This window comes from Pseudorasbora parva, chromosome 24 (genome assembly GCF_024679245.1).
Source record: "Pseudorasbora parva isolate DD20220531a chromosome 24, ASM2467924v1, whole genome shotgun sequence".
NCBI classification, from domain to species: domain Eukaryota; kingdom Metazoa; phylum Chordata; class Actinopteri; order Cypriniformes; family Gobionidae; genus Pseudorasbora; species Pseudorasbora parva.
Genome location: NC_090195.1, coordinates 35,360,292 through 35,375,480, shown reverse-complemented (window position 1 = coordinate 35,375,480; position 15,189 = coordinate 35,360,292). Strand labels below are relative to the sequence as shown.

General features: G+C 38.7%; 1 protein-coding gene across 4 annotated transcripts in view; it reads left to right on the top strand.

Moving 5' to 3' along the window:
- The window catches only part of LOC137064221 (piezo-type mechanosensitive ion channel component 2), a 266,236-nt gene that overhangs the window by 122,687 nt on the left and 128,360 nt on the right, over positions 1–15,189 (top strand). For all 4 annotated transcript variants that reach the window (XM_067435581.1, XM_067435580.1, XM_067435582.1 and 1 more), the window contains 2 exons: positions 8,638–8,911; positions 10,030–10,243. In XM_067435581.1, the coding sequence (XP_067291682.1) occupies positions 8,638–8,911; positions 10,030–10,243 (488 nt within the window). The remainder of the gene's footprint in view (positions 1–8,637; positions 8,912–10,029; positions 10,244–15,189) is intronic.

Genomic DNA, 15,189 nt, shown 5'->3' with positions numbered 1-15,189 from the left:
TTTGGCTCTCCATCAAAAAAGTGTCTCTTCACAAAATGAGCCACCTCTGATATGATCGTTTTTCGGAAATGTAAATAAGGACATCAAATGTTCAAAACATTTAAAACAGCTCCAGGATTTCCTCCATTATGCAGAAATGAAGATCCGCTGTAAAAGAGACGGCCGTTCTGTCGTCTGTACCGACTAATGGGTCATCAACAACCTCTGATGAGGAGAACCAGGGATGCTGTTTGTGCGATTTCTCTAATATTTTCGAAACATGCTCGTCGGACCAAATATTGATGAGGCTCTTCACCTCCTCGCTGCTCCACGTTTGCCTCTAATGTTAGCGTCACTCATTTTGGACACATCGATCTTTCCGCGTCGTCAGATCAGCTCAGACTTGTAGCGTCACATCTTGTGACATCACGTCCTGTTTTTGGTTCGTTTACATGTGTTTGGTCCGTGCTGCGTTCATATATCAATCGAACCGCACCAGAGTTCGTTTGGAAGCGGAGCGAGACCCGTCTTTTAGCGCTCTCGGTCCGCTTGTTTGGTTCAGATGGCAGCGTTCACATATGTTCAAATGAACCGCACTAACCCAGCAATCGCACCAGGGTTCGTTTTAATCCAACCAAACATGACAAGTGTGAACGCACCCTAAGTTTGGCGAATTAACATGTTCCTGTTTCGTCCTCCACATGTGGGAATACTTCACAAACACAACCATCAGCATCTCATCAATTATGATGATCAGCTGGAATATTAAACTAGTCAGATGGTTTTCCTTCCAGAAGGGTGTTTTGTGTGGTTTTGCCCAGCACAGAGTGCTCATTCATGGTGGTAATATGGTAAATATAGTTGAGGGAAACACTTGTCAGGTTTTTGTTTTCACAGTGAAGCGAGGTTCGTTCAAATAAACAGCTGATTTGGCTCAGCAGGGCTTGTATTATTTCAATCTGAGTACATTTAGCAGCACAGCATTTAGAGAGGAGCTGCGCCGACACCAAACCTCTTTTTGATCTGTTCACCAAACCGAAACATTCATATCTTTCAGACTGAATTCCTCACAGCAAACGTTATATAATGAGAAGGTGTGCTAGTCCTTCATAACTCCAACTAACTGTCAGTACAGACACTACATCCGTCAGGTTCAGATTAAAACATTATGGGCTCAACGACCAGTTTGGTGAGCGATACACAACCATAAACTCAACTTATTTTGAGTATTACCAAATAAATAAGGTGAGGGTGGGTAAACCATTGACGTACAGAATGATGCCACACACAGAAATGTTTTTTCCTCAGTTATGGGATTTTAATTTGATTCACTTAAACTAGTCTTCCTCATGATCTACAGAGAGAACCGACAGTTTTCTCAAAATCAAGGACTGATAGTTGTAGCAATACTTCAATTTTATAATAACATTTAACACATTTCTTTTAAAGTGATATTTCTACTATAATTCTGTTTTTATTTTATTATGTATTTTATTTATTATTTTATTTTTCTTCACATGACATTTAACAGATTTTTTAAGTGATATTTGCCAAGCCAAGGATGGGTTACTCTTATGAGTTAGTATTATTTTATTTTATTATTTACATTATTTTTATTAGTATTATTATTACATTTGACAGTTTTTTAAAGTGATATTTGCTAAGCCAAGAATTAGTTAACGTACACTTAATTAATTTTATGTTATTATTGACATTATTATTATTATTATTATTATTATTAATTACATTTGACACATTTTTAAAGTGATATTTGCTAAGCCAAGAATGAGTAACTCTTGCACTTTAATTCATGTAATATATATATATATATATATATATATATATATATATATATATATATATATATATATATATATATATATATATATATATATATATATACAGTCTTGTTCAAAATAATAGCAGTACAATGTGACTAACCAGAATAATCAAGGTTTTTAGTATATTTTTTATTGCTACGTGGCAAACAAGTTACCAGTAGGTTCAGTAGATTGTCAGAAAACAAATGAGACCCAGCATTCATGATATGCACGCTCTTAAGGCTGTGCAATTGGGCAATTAGTTGAAAGGGGTGTGTTCAAAAAAATAGCAGTGTCTACCTTTGACTGTACAAACTCAAAACTATTTTGTACAAACATTTTTTTTCTTCTGGGATTTAGCAATCCTGTGAATCACTAAACTAATATTTAGTTGTATGACCACAGTTTTTTAAAACTGCTTGACATCTGTGTGGCATGGAGTCAACCAACTTGTGGCACCTCTCAGCTGTTATTCCACTCCATGATTCTTTAACAACATTCCACAATTCATTCACATTTCTTGGTTTTGCTTCAGAAACAGCATTTTTGATATCACCCCACAAGTTCTCAATTGGATTAAGGTCTGGAGATTGGGCTGGCCACTCCATAACATTCATTTTGTTGGTTTGGAACCAAGACTTTGCCCGTTTACTAGTGTGTTTTGGGTCATTGTCTTGTTGAAACAACCGTTTTAAGGGCATGTCCTCTTCAGCATAGGGCAACATGACCTCTTCAAGTATTTTAACATATGCAAACTGATCCATGATCCCTGGTATGCGATAAATAGGCCCAACACCATAGTAGGAGAAACATGCCCATATCATGATGCTTGCACCTCCATGCTTCACTGTCTTCACTGTGTACTGTGGCTTGAATTCAGAGTTTGGGGGTCGTCTCACAAACTGCCTGTGGCCCTTGGACCCAAAAAGAACAATTTTACTCTCATCAGTCCACAAAATGTTCCTCCATTTCTCTTTAGGCCAGTTGATGTGTTCTTTGGCAAATTGTAACCTCTTCTGCACATGCCTTTTTTTTAACAGAGGGACTTTGCGGGGGATTCTTGAAAATAGATTAGCTTCACACAGACGTCTTCTAACTGTCACAGTACTTACAGGTAACTCCAGACTGTCTTTGATCATCCTGGAGGTGATCATTGGCTGAGCCTTTGCCATTCTGGTTATTCTTCTATCCATTTTGATGGTTGTCTTCCGTTTTCTTCCACGTCTCTCTGGTTTTGCTCTCCATTTTAAGGCATTGGAGATCATTTTAGCTGAACAGCCTATCATTTTTTGCACCTCTTTATAGGTTTTCCCCTCTCTAATCAACTTTTTAATCAAAGTACGCTGTTCTTCTGAACAATGTCTTGAACGACCCATTTTCCTCAGCTTTCAAATGCATGTTCAATAAGTGTTGGCTTCATCCTTAAATAGGGGCCACCTGATTCACACCTGTTTCTTCACAAAATTGATGACCTCAGTGATTGAATGCCACACTGCTATTTTTTTGAACACACCCCTTTCAACTAATTGCCCAATTGCACAGCCTTAAGAGCGTGCATATCATGAATGCTGGGTCTCATTTGTTTTCTGAGAATCTACTGAACCTACTGGTAACTTGTTTGCCACATAGCAATAAAAAATATACTAAAAACCTTGATTATTCTGGTTAGTCACATTGTACTGCTATTATTTTGAACAAGACTGTATATATATATATATATATATATATATATATATATATATATATATATATATATATATAAATTTTGTTTACACAAGGTGTTGTTACTTTTTTAAAATCAACAATCATACTTAACTTCTTAATCCGCACCGGATCGTGGGCGGGGCGTCTGACGCAAGTGGGCGTGTCTCTACTTATAATTACTTTTGTTTTATACAAACTGTTCAATCAACTATCACAAACTATGCATCATTTGAAAGCTAAAACACTCAAGATTCATGTTCTGAACTCGTTTTTGCAATAAATACACCAGAGAGGAAAGGGTTAAATTAAATGCTAAAGCAGTGGCTATTTAAACATTAGCATAATGAACGCGGTACTCATCTTTCATCTCCTGACGTTCAGATCAGATCGGACGAATCCACGAAACAACAGCATACATGTCTGTGTAAGAGTCCACTCTTCAAAATGCATCCCACTTTTAATCCAAAACAACGAAAAAATAAGGGGAAAAAACTAAAAATCCTCCGTTGTTTGCATAAGCGTTTTGTGTTAAGAGTAATCAATCATGTCCATTTTCAATGAAATAGCGATTGTAAGCCTTATTTTGACAATCTCCCCTGTACTGTGGACTGTTCCGGTTATATTAAACCCTCCCAGGTCTCTCTCCTTCAATCAAAAGCTGACTAGGACACATAAATAGAAAGGGAGCGCGTCACTGGGTGATACATCTGTCAGTCAAACTCGCCAGTCCTTCGTTGGATAAGCCAGTCAATGCCTAGCCAATGCATAGCCAGCATAGATTTGATTGATGGATGTAGTAACGAATCAAAAGACAATATTTTGCGTAGTTTCTGTAAGAGATGTCGTAAGAAGCATTGGTGAATACCTCATGCTTACTTAGCTGTTACTTACCGTCGTCTCCACAGTTTTCATTCATCGTATCCAGCGCCTGCCAGTGTAAGCACACATACTTACACACAACGCGCAGACTAAATAAGAGACTGTTTTTATCAACTAAATGAGTTTTTTTTACACTTGTAAATTCTGTAAATAGTTGTTTTAGTTATCAGGGACTGCAAATGCATTATAATTAGCAGTTTATTGCAGATTTATTTGAATAAAAACTACTCTTTACTATTACACAAATGTTCTAATATAATTGGACTTTATTGAAAGGACGCCCAGTCTTTTTTGACATAAAAGCTTACAGAAGCTACATTTTTGAGAGAATCGTCCTCAAATTTTAATCAAAGCATGATCAGACATTCAGTTTTATATTTAGGTTATTTTCAGGGCATAAAAATTAAAATCTAATATTTTTTTCCATAAGGGAATAATAAAAAAATAAAAACGTGAGTCACTTACATGCATATTTCCCCTTGTTTTAATCTGTCCCTATACTATTTGAGTTATTATGACTTTTGGGTAACATAATTTAAAGTGTCTAGTTTAAAATAAGACCACATTTATGGATATAGACCATAGGGTTTAAGAGCTGCAGACATTTTTATTTGGGGTATGTCATTTTTTTATTTATTTCTCAGCACAGGGCGAGGGTTAAGAGGTTAAAAGCAGTTGTTATTTTATATATCAATTATAGACTATTATAGGTTTTATTAATATTTTGAACTAGGTTTAATTTTTGTATTTTTAATTTTGAAATGAAAGTTTTTTGATGAGAATTAAGAAATGTTGCTGACAACTAACTTTATTCTAAACAAACCCTAGTTTTTCATTGTTCTGAAGGAGGATTAAAGGCCTTTTCCCTCACATTTCCTTGATTCTAGACGTGCTATCACAGCAGGCCAACAGGATTTGATCAAGCCTACAGACCTTCATCCTGTTACAGTCTTTCTGGATTAATTTAGCCTGTGTTAACTTCATTATGAAGTCAATAATGCCTTTTATAAAGAATCCTGGAATATTATAAATTATTATAAATCCTGAAATGCCATAAATGACCACAGCAGTGGATTCAACTTCAGATTCTTGACTACATGAAGTCTTAAGTTTTTTTTTCCATGTTTATTTTCTTTGCACCGGTAAGGTTGTGAAAAGGAAGTGTGTGGTGATGTAATATGACATCATCAGTGAGATACCAATGAGTACACCTGGGAATTTTAATCAGCGTCTGGTTCCTAACACAGTCTGGTACAACAGTATCCCACATTAATGTGCACTCTGACCTTTCTGGCCAATCCAAGCATTTTATAAATGTTAAAATGTCCTATGAATATATATATAATGTTGGTAAGAGTTTTTAAAGTTTTTAAAGAATTCCCTTTTGCTCATTACGGCTGCGTTTATTGATCATAAATCCAGTAAATCAGTGAAACATTCATCCAGTGTAAATCAGCTGCTTAGTAATTTATCATCATAACTCCAGTGTCACATGATCCTTACTGAAATCTTACTGACACAAAACATTTCAGAAGCATATATACACTGATCAGGCATAACATTATGAGAGGTGAAGTGAATAACACTGATGATCTCTTCATCACGGCAACTTTAGTGGGTGGGATATATTAGGCAGCAAGTGAACATTTTGTCCTCAAAGTTGATGTGTTTGATGCACGTGGGGAGCGAAGGCTGGCCCGTGGGGTCCGATCAAACAGACGAGCTACTGGAGCTCAAACTGCTCCAGAAGTTAATGCTGCTTCTGATAGAAAGCTTTCAGAATACAAAGAGCAGCTCAGTTTGTTGTGTATGGGGCGGCATAGCCGCTGACCAGTCAGAGTGACCTCTGACCCCGCCGAAAGCACCAACAGTGGCACGTGAGCATCAGAACTGGACCACGGAGCAATGGAAGAAGGTGGCCTGGTCTGAGGAATCACGTGTTCTTTTACATCACGTGGATGGCCGGGTGTGTGTGTGTGTGTGTGTGTGTGTGTGGCTTACCTGGGGAACACACGGCCCCAGGATGCACTATGGGAAGAAGGCGAGCCGGCGGAGGCAGTGTGATGCTTTGGCCAATGTTCTGCTGGGAAACCTTGGGTCCTCCATCCATGTGGATGTTACTTTGACACGCTCCACCTACCTAAGTATTGCTGAGACCATGTTCAGCCTTTCATGGAAACGGTATTCTGGTGGCTGTGGCTCTTCCAGCAGGATAATGCTCCTGACACAAAGCACAAATGCTTCAGGAATGGTTTGAGGAGCACAACAACCAGTTTGAGGCGTCGACTCGGCCTCCAGATTCCCCAGATCTCAATCCAATCGAGCATCTGTGGGATGAGCTGAACAAACAAGTCCGATCCATGGAGGCCTCACCTCGCAACTTACAGGACTTAAAGGATCTGCTGCTAAAATATTGGTGCCAGATACCACAGCACACCTTCAGGGGTCTAGTGGAGTCCATGCTACGACGGGTCAGCAAAAGGGGGACCAGCACAATATTAGAGCATAATGTTATGCCTGATTTGGTGTATAAATACAGCGAGGAAAATAAGTATTTGAAGACCCTGCTATTTTGCAAGTTCTCCCTCTTAGAAATCATGGAGGGGTCTGAAATTGTCATCGTAGGTGCATTTCCACTGTGAGAGACATAATCTAAAAAAAAGAAAAATTCCAGAAATCACAATGTATGATTTTTTTTTTACTATTTGTTTGTAACAAATACAGCTGCAAAAAAAATAAGTATTAGAACACCTGAGAAAATCAATGTCAATATTTGGTACAGATTGCCTTTGTTTGCAATTACAGAGTTCAAACGTTTCCTGTAGTTTTTCACCAGGTTTGCACACACTGCAGGAGGGATTTTGGCCCACTCCTCCACACAGATCTTCTCTAGATCAGTCAGGTCTCTGGCCTGTCACTGTGAAACACAGAGTTTGAGCTCCCTCCAAAGATTCTCCATTGGGTTTAGGTCTGGAGACTGGCTCGGCCACGCCAGAACCATGATATGCTTCTTACAGAGCCACTCCTTGGTTATCTTGGCTGTGTGCTTCGAGTCATCATCATGTTGGAAGACCCAGCCCCGACCCATCTTCAAACGAGGGAAGGAGGTTGTTCCCCAAAATCTCACAATACATGGCCTAGTCATCCTCACCTTAATACAGTGCAGTCGCCCTGTCCCATGTTCAGAAAAACACCCCCACAGCATGATGCTACCACCCCCATGCTTCACAATAGGGATGGTGTTCTTGGGATTGTACTCATCATTCTTCCTCCTCCAAACACATTTAGTGGAATTATGACCAAAAAGTTCTATTTTGGTCTCATCTGACCACATGACTTTCTCCCATGACTCCTCTGGATCATCCAAATGGTCACTGGCAAACTTAAGACGGGCCTGGATATGTGCTAGTTTAAGCAGGGGGACCTTCCGTGCCATGCATGATTTCAAACCATGACGTCTTTGTGTATATTACCAACAGTAACCTTGTAAACGGTGGTCCCAGCTCTTTTCAGGTCATTGACCAGCTCCTCCCGTGTAGTTCTGGGCTGATTTCTCACCTTTCTTAGGATCATTGAGACCCCACGAGGTGAGATCTTGCATGTAGCCCCAGTCCGAGGGAGATTGACAGTCATGTTTAGCTTCTTCCATTTTCTAATGATTGCTCCAACAGTGGACCTTTTTTCACCAAGCTGCTTGGCAATTTCCCCGTAGCCCTTTCCAGCCTGTGGAGGTGTACAATTTTGTTTCTAGTGTCTTTGGACAGCTCTTTGGTCTTGGCCATGTTAGTAGTTGGATTCTTATTGATTGTATGGGGTGGACAGGTGTCTTTATGCAGCTACGAATCTCAAACATGTGCATCTAATTTAGGATAATAAATGGAGTGAAGGTAGACATTTTAAAGGCAGATTAACAGGTCTTTGAGGGTCAGAATTCTAGCTGATAGACAGGTGTTCAAATACTTATTTGCAGCTGTATCATACAAATAAATAGTTTTCTGAATTTTTTAATTTTTTAGATTATGTCTCTCACAGTGGACATGCACCTACGATGACAATTTCAGACCCCTCCATGATTTCTTAGTGGGAGAACTTGCAAAATAGCAGTGTTCAAATAGTTATTTTCCTCACTGTATATTGCAACCACACTTGCTTTAGAACAGTGCCATTTCTAACCATTGGATTCAGGTAGAATTACGACGTTAAAGAGAACAATTTTAACTTGTATTTTCAGTAACAATAATTGTCATGTTTTCAGGAAAAGGAGGATGAAGAAGAAGACAAGACAAGTGAGAAGCAGGAGCTTGAGGATGAGCTGCTGTTTGAAGACTTCGAGCTGGGCGATGAAGACTGTGCACTTCCTGAGGAAGAGGAAGTGGACGCAGAACTCGAGGAGGCTGACGTCGAAGAAAGTACCAAAATGAAGATCCTGCGGCAAATAGCAGACGTGGCGTCCAAACTCAAAGAAATCGTTGGCAATCTGATTACCACTGCAGGAAAAGTAGTCGTAACCATATTATTGGGCCTCACAGGTAGGTAGTGTTGAGACTGACATCACTCACCACATACGATCAATACGCAGCATTCATTTATAAGCTGAAGATGAATAAAAGCTCAAGTGCGTTGTTATATCCCAAAGCTCAAACATTAAGAAATATGTAAGGGATAATGTACATCCAACCAGTTGTTATCGCAAAATAAACCCCGACAGCGTGTTCAGGTCCCAGATGCGATATTATCCCGCCTATTTCATGGCTACTTGCCACATTAATGAATACTGAGACAACATATTTATTTGAATATTACGATGAAAACAATTCCTATCAAGCATTGAGCCTAGATAAACTAGCAAGGTCAAGCAATATAAGGGATAATGTAGTCTCATAACTTATTACACAGTTTTTTACCACATAAATGATGACGGGGACATAAAGTATTGATTTGAGAAGACATTGCTTACACCTTTACCATTACGGTGTACAAGTCATTTTAGCTACAAGACGAACACTTCAACAATAAACGCCTACTTTCACTACTGAAGTCCAACGGTTTAATTTAGTCAATCAAGTATTTCAGAGAGCTGTGTAATTTAAAATATATAAAACATCACACACAGTCAAGGTGCCGTACATTTCCCTTTCTTCGCCGAATTTTCTCAGATGAAATCCAGTCATTTCCATAGGAATCCACGCATTTGGGTGATTTCCAACCTGGTCTTGTGATTTTTGACCGACCAGAAAGCTGCTCGGTTTGAAGTTCTGAGTTGTGTTTCATACATTGCTACATTATTGGACCATGTTAATCTCAGGACCTGATTAAGTGCGAGTTTAGATATCATTTCGCGTGACCTTTTTAGCCATAGATAATTCAATCCCCAAGTTTAAAATCAGACTATTCAAACGATGAACAAACAAGTGACAAAAACTGTTTCAGTCTCTCATTATGCACTTTACTAACGTTAAAGTAGTGTTAAAGTTGCTTATCCATTTAGTTGCGAGTGCATTGCTCTCTTAGAGAGACTCCGCCCACATGCTCTTCTGATTAGCTGGGATTTTTGATTAATTTTGTTGGATCTGTTCTCGCTTGAATCTTCTGGTTAGAAGTTGGACACACTGCACATTATTTTGCATTGTCCTCTGTCTTGTTGCAGGCATGATGCTGCCGTCTTTGACCTCCACTGTGTATTTCTTCACCTTCCTGGGCCTGTGCACCTGGTGGTCTTTCTGCCGCACATTCGACCCGCTCCTCTTCAGCTGTCTGTGCGTCCTCATGGCCATCTTCAGCGCCGGCCATCTCATTATGCTCTACCTCTACCAGTTCCAGTTCTTCCAAGAGGCCGTTCCGCCCGGAAACAGTTACGCCAGGTGAGACACCAGGTTACCTTTCTGAGGTTTTAAAATGGTGGGTTAATGCCATTTCATGCATTCTCACTTATTGATACTGTTAAAGAGTGGCTTCTCGTGCTAAACATGGACAAAGTAAAAAATTAAATAAAACAAGTTGTACATGTAACGAAGTATTTCTGTGCTAAATACACTCCTTCAGGATTCAAACAAGTTTCTAATTTTTTTTTAAAAGTAAGACCCTGTATGATGTCTATGGGTGGAACTCCTTATTTAGGAGACACACACACACACACACACACACACACACACACACACACACACACACACAGAGCGAGAGGAAGACCGCGTCCATTACTGAGCTTGGTTGGGGTTACATGAGCTGTCGGCGGTGCTGGCGTTGTGTTTTTAGACATGAGAACAACAATGTTACTAAAGAAGTGTGTGTGTGTGTGTGTGTGTGTGTGTGTGTGTGTGTGTGTGTGTGTGTGTGTGTGTGTGTGTGTGTGTGTGTGTGTGTGTGTGTGTGTGTGTGTGTCAGTCAGTGAAAGATCACCTGGTTCAGCTTCCCAAATAACCCAGCCTTAAGGGAACAGTGGATGCAGTTTGTATTTCTGGAGTTCTGCAAGTGCGTGTGTGTGTGTGTGTGTGTGTGTGTGTGTGTCTCTAGCTCCGCCCACTGCACGCCTCCACGAGCTCAGGTGTTTTCTGAAAGAATCGGTTCAGTGTTTCTGTTTTTTATAAATATGATAAACTAAAGACTATTGGGAGATATGAAGGATCAACACTTTTCTACAGACACTTGAGATTAACATGAGATTAAAGAGATTTAATACAATTAACATGAGATTAAACTGTATGTGTTATGGACCTTTAAAGTCGGCATTGAGCCTGTTCAACTCTATTGTGCCGTATATCCGAGTGAATCGCTTCTCAAACAAGAACAAATGTAGGCGGAGCTTGATTGTGTCTGTGGGGAATTGATTGGATGGTTGTAGTTTGCTATTGGTGGATCTCTTGTGAGTGACAGGTTGCCCCGCCCTCGTCAAGATGACTTCAATGGGGTATGTAATGAAGTTGGATCTCAAGAACACTGGTGCTGCTGTTGTAGCGCGGTAAATAAACCCTTATTTGTATTCAGGATCAGTTTAGCAGACGCATCCCCACCTGTTTCACTGAGACCTGTTTGTGGACGCTCAAGCAGGTGAATCTTTTGATTTGTTGCTCGTTTTGCACATAAAAGGTTTACGTCCTGCCATACGTGGGTAAAACCCGCACGCAGCCGGATCCCCTTACTGTGACCAATGAGATTACCAGAGCTGAAAATGAAACTCAAAAGGAGAATTCAATTAGAACGATCCGGCGAGCGGGAATCCTACATGTGAGCTGGCTGATGGGCTCAATCATGCTAATCTGGCGACCTAGCCTGTTTTTTGTCATGTGGCATTAGAGTGACTGGCGTCCGGTGTCGATCTGAGCGAGGCATTGAGGTCAACCTGTCATTAAAGTGATTAAAGGCTCAACATAAATGGATAGTTCTGGTTCTGGATGCTCATTGATGATCATTGAGATACTATTGCAGGGTTTTTCCTGGGTCAGAAATGGTCTTCGGTGGTGGCTGACCAGACATGGTCATCCAGATACACACACACACACACACACACACACACACACACACACACACACACACACACACACACACACACACACACACACACACACACACACACACACATACACACACAAACAGTAAAAGTACCTACCCGCGTGATCTGTGAGCCCAATACTCAAAATAAATGTAAAATAAATGCAAATATTTTTATTTTTGTTTTTGCTCATCTAATTTTGATATCTCATTATGCATGACGTCTTGATGTTTGTTTCTTTAGTTCCTCGTTTTTACAGTTTGCATGGTTTACTGATTAATTATTTTGGCAACAATCATTAAAAAGTAACATTAAAAATGTAATAACAAATAGTCTAATTCTCTACCATATACAATTTAATAAAATGATTGGCTATCAACAACTTGCGTTGTTCTAGTTTCACCTTATTCCAGTCTAAACTATTTTTTTATTTCATAATTTACTACACTATCAATTTAAATACTCAAAATAAATACATGTAAATACTGTGGATTATTAAGACTAATTCTTACTAACCCCTCTTGTTTAATGGGGTAAACACACTTCATTCTCATCTCAGAGGTGTTGTGAGTAAATGATTACACACCGATTCGTGAGTTCAGTGTTGGACAGATCAGTTCATTAAAATGAATCAGTTCAAATGAGTCATTAGTTCACGAATCGGACAAAAGCGGACGCGTTATGTGTGAACCCAGAACGGTACAGATTGCTCACGGTTCTGTTTGTCTCATGGTTTTAGGTTCACGGTTTTGGTACGGTTTGGTATTTGCTAATAACATATAACTTAAATGCAAGCAGCACCACAAATAAATGTCAAGCAAAGATACTGATAAAATAAACATTCTTAGGTTTTTTTAACATTAGTTTTTAGGTACAGAAATTGAATAAAGTAATCAAATGTAAAATATCTGCATATTTAACTGTTTAAATTAAAGATTAATCCTTATTAAACATATAAAAGCTATTCAGTCAAGAGCAGTGAGTGATTCCTTATCTTTTGTTTGACATTAAACAGACAGCAGTAAAGGCTACTGCCCCTTTAAGACCTAATGCACGTATGCTCGTCTTTCTCGACTGTATAAAGTTCACTTAAGGCATATTCAGACTGTCTGCTTGGATACTAATCAAGATGGACATGTTGACTTGATATACTTCTTGTGTGAGTTTGTCCGTTTAAGCGCAAGACTTGAAAGAGAACTCAGTGTTTGCGCACTGTGAGACGAGTGCGCGCTTTCGGACGATGCACAAATCTTCTCAGCGTGCCCGAGTCCTCATTCGCGTCTTCTGGTTCTAGACCCGATGACGGAGAAAATGACTGGTCATATTCGAACATACGGCTCAAAAAGAGAGACCGTTTTGCCCATTTTTCTTTTATCATCGCTGTTGTAATGTATCACTGAGGAGCCAGCACGTGTATCCATCGACAGAAACATACGTAAAGCATTATTTTCAAGAGATGAACCGCGGTGCAAGTGCGTGGGAAACACTGGTCTATACGACAGCATGTGAATATCTGGCGACTGTGGCCCGTTCAGTTCAACTCAAACGACCTACAAGCCGACACTGTCAGACTCTATTTCAAGTAGTTTGATTTAAAGAGGCAATATTCACGTTGCTTTCAGAAATCTTGGTTTAGTTGAGTGTTTTCTGTGGCATCTTCCCAGCGTTTGGCTCCAGGAAAGACCTTGACATGGAATCTCAAACTCTACACTAATGATTTTTTATTTGTGCAAGGCTTCTAGTTTTGTGGGGGCTGTTTATTGAGCTGGACGTTCAGTTCTAAACCTTTTTAGGTCTGATTTAGGTTTGATTTGACTCCATGTTAAAGGGATTCATTTTATAGGCATTTTCGAACCTTCATTTTGTTTTAAACCTGTATGACTTACATGAATTCAAAACAATGGCGGTACAATGTGACTGACTTTAACACTGAGTTAATAGAGCTGTGCGGTATAATCAGTTTTGCGTTTCTGATGTGAACGATTCTGCATCAATGCACAAAGAATTAAATAGGCCTATCATACATATTAATACTGTTAAAATAATATTCTCTCATAACAAAGTACTATCATATATTGAAAAACTTGTGTATGTCCTTTTGAAGCAAAGAATTTGCATCTGATATTCTCCGATAATGCACCTACTTTCAGTGCCTAAAGTGGAAAAGATAGAATAGTTCTTGTTTAGTCAATAATTCAAGAAGGTCCATATTTTAAAGCTCTTTCTAACTTGTACTCAGCCTTTAAACTAATGTATAGTTCTTGTAATCATTTAACTAAAGCATTCATCATACAATGAGGTTTTATTTACAAAGCAAGACCATCACCATGCAGGTCAATGTTAACTTTTTATATATATAAATATATATATATATATATATATATATATATATATATATATATATATATATATATATATATATATATATATATATATATATATATATATATTTTTTTTTTTTTTTAATTAAAACATTTATTATGAAAAATAGCAATACAGTTAGAAACTATAGCTAGAACCTGCCACAGGTGTAATATACATCTTTAGAGAATAATCTAGTCTCATAACCCTTAAATGCATGATTGTTTCGCCAAACATTCTTACATATTCGGGTCTTTAGCGACCCAGAACTATATCTAACATTGATAGATCGCTACCTGTTGCAATAATATATACAACCCCTGATATTAGAGTAACAATTACAGAAGAATTAAAAAAGCATATTTAATTTCCTTTTGGAGCTTATAAGAGCTCAGTTTGAGCAGTTTTATCTTATCATCAATGTCCTCGTCAGAGCTCATTTGCCAGAACATTCAGCATCTGGTTCACATTTGGCATCAGGCTCATATTCTCAAAACTAATTTTCAACGTCTTCAAAATCAATATTTTGATCGCTGACAGTTTCTTCACCAGATCCATCATCAAGAGACAGTGACACTAATATTTGAATGTGTTTAGTACTTGCTCTGCTGTAAATCACGGAGCTATTTCAGGTTTTGCAGATTATAATTATTATTAGTAAGGGGGGTTAATACCGCCCCACTCTGTGCACTGCCTACTTTCTTAATTTAACATTTTTCATTTTCATAACCTAAAGCAGACATACAGAAATACATACAGAATATTTCTCTTAGTAAGGATTCATGTTAAACGTGCAGTATGCAACTTTTGGCCACTAGGGGTCACTCATTCAAAATAATAACAACAGACGTACTTTGATGACGTCGGGAAAGTGCGTGGGCTCATGGGAGTTGTTGTCATTATTGTCACTGTCAACCAGCGAATCTGGCATCTCCAGCAGAAAACATGTTCACTGACAAG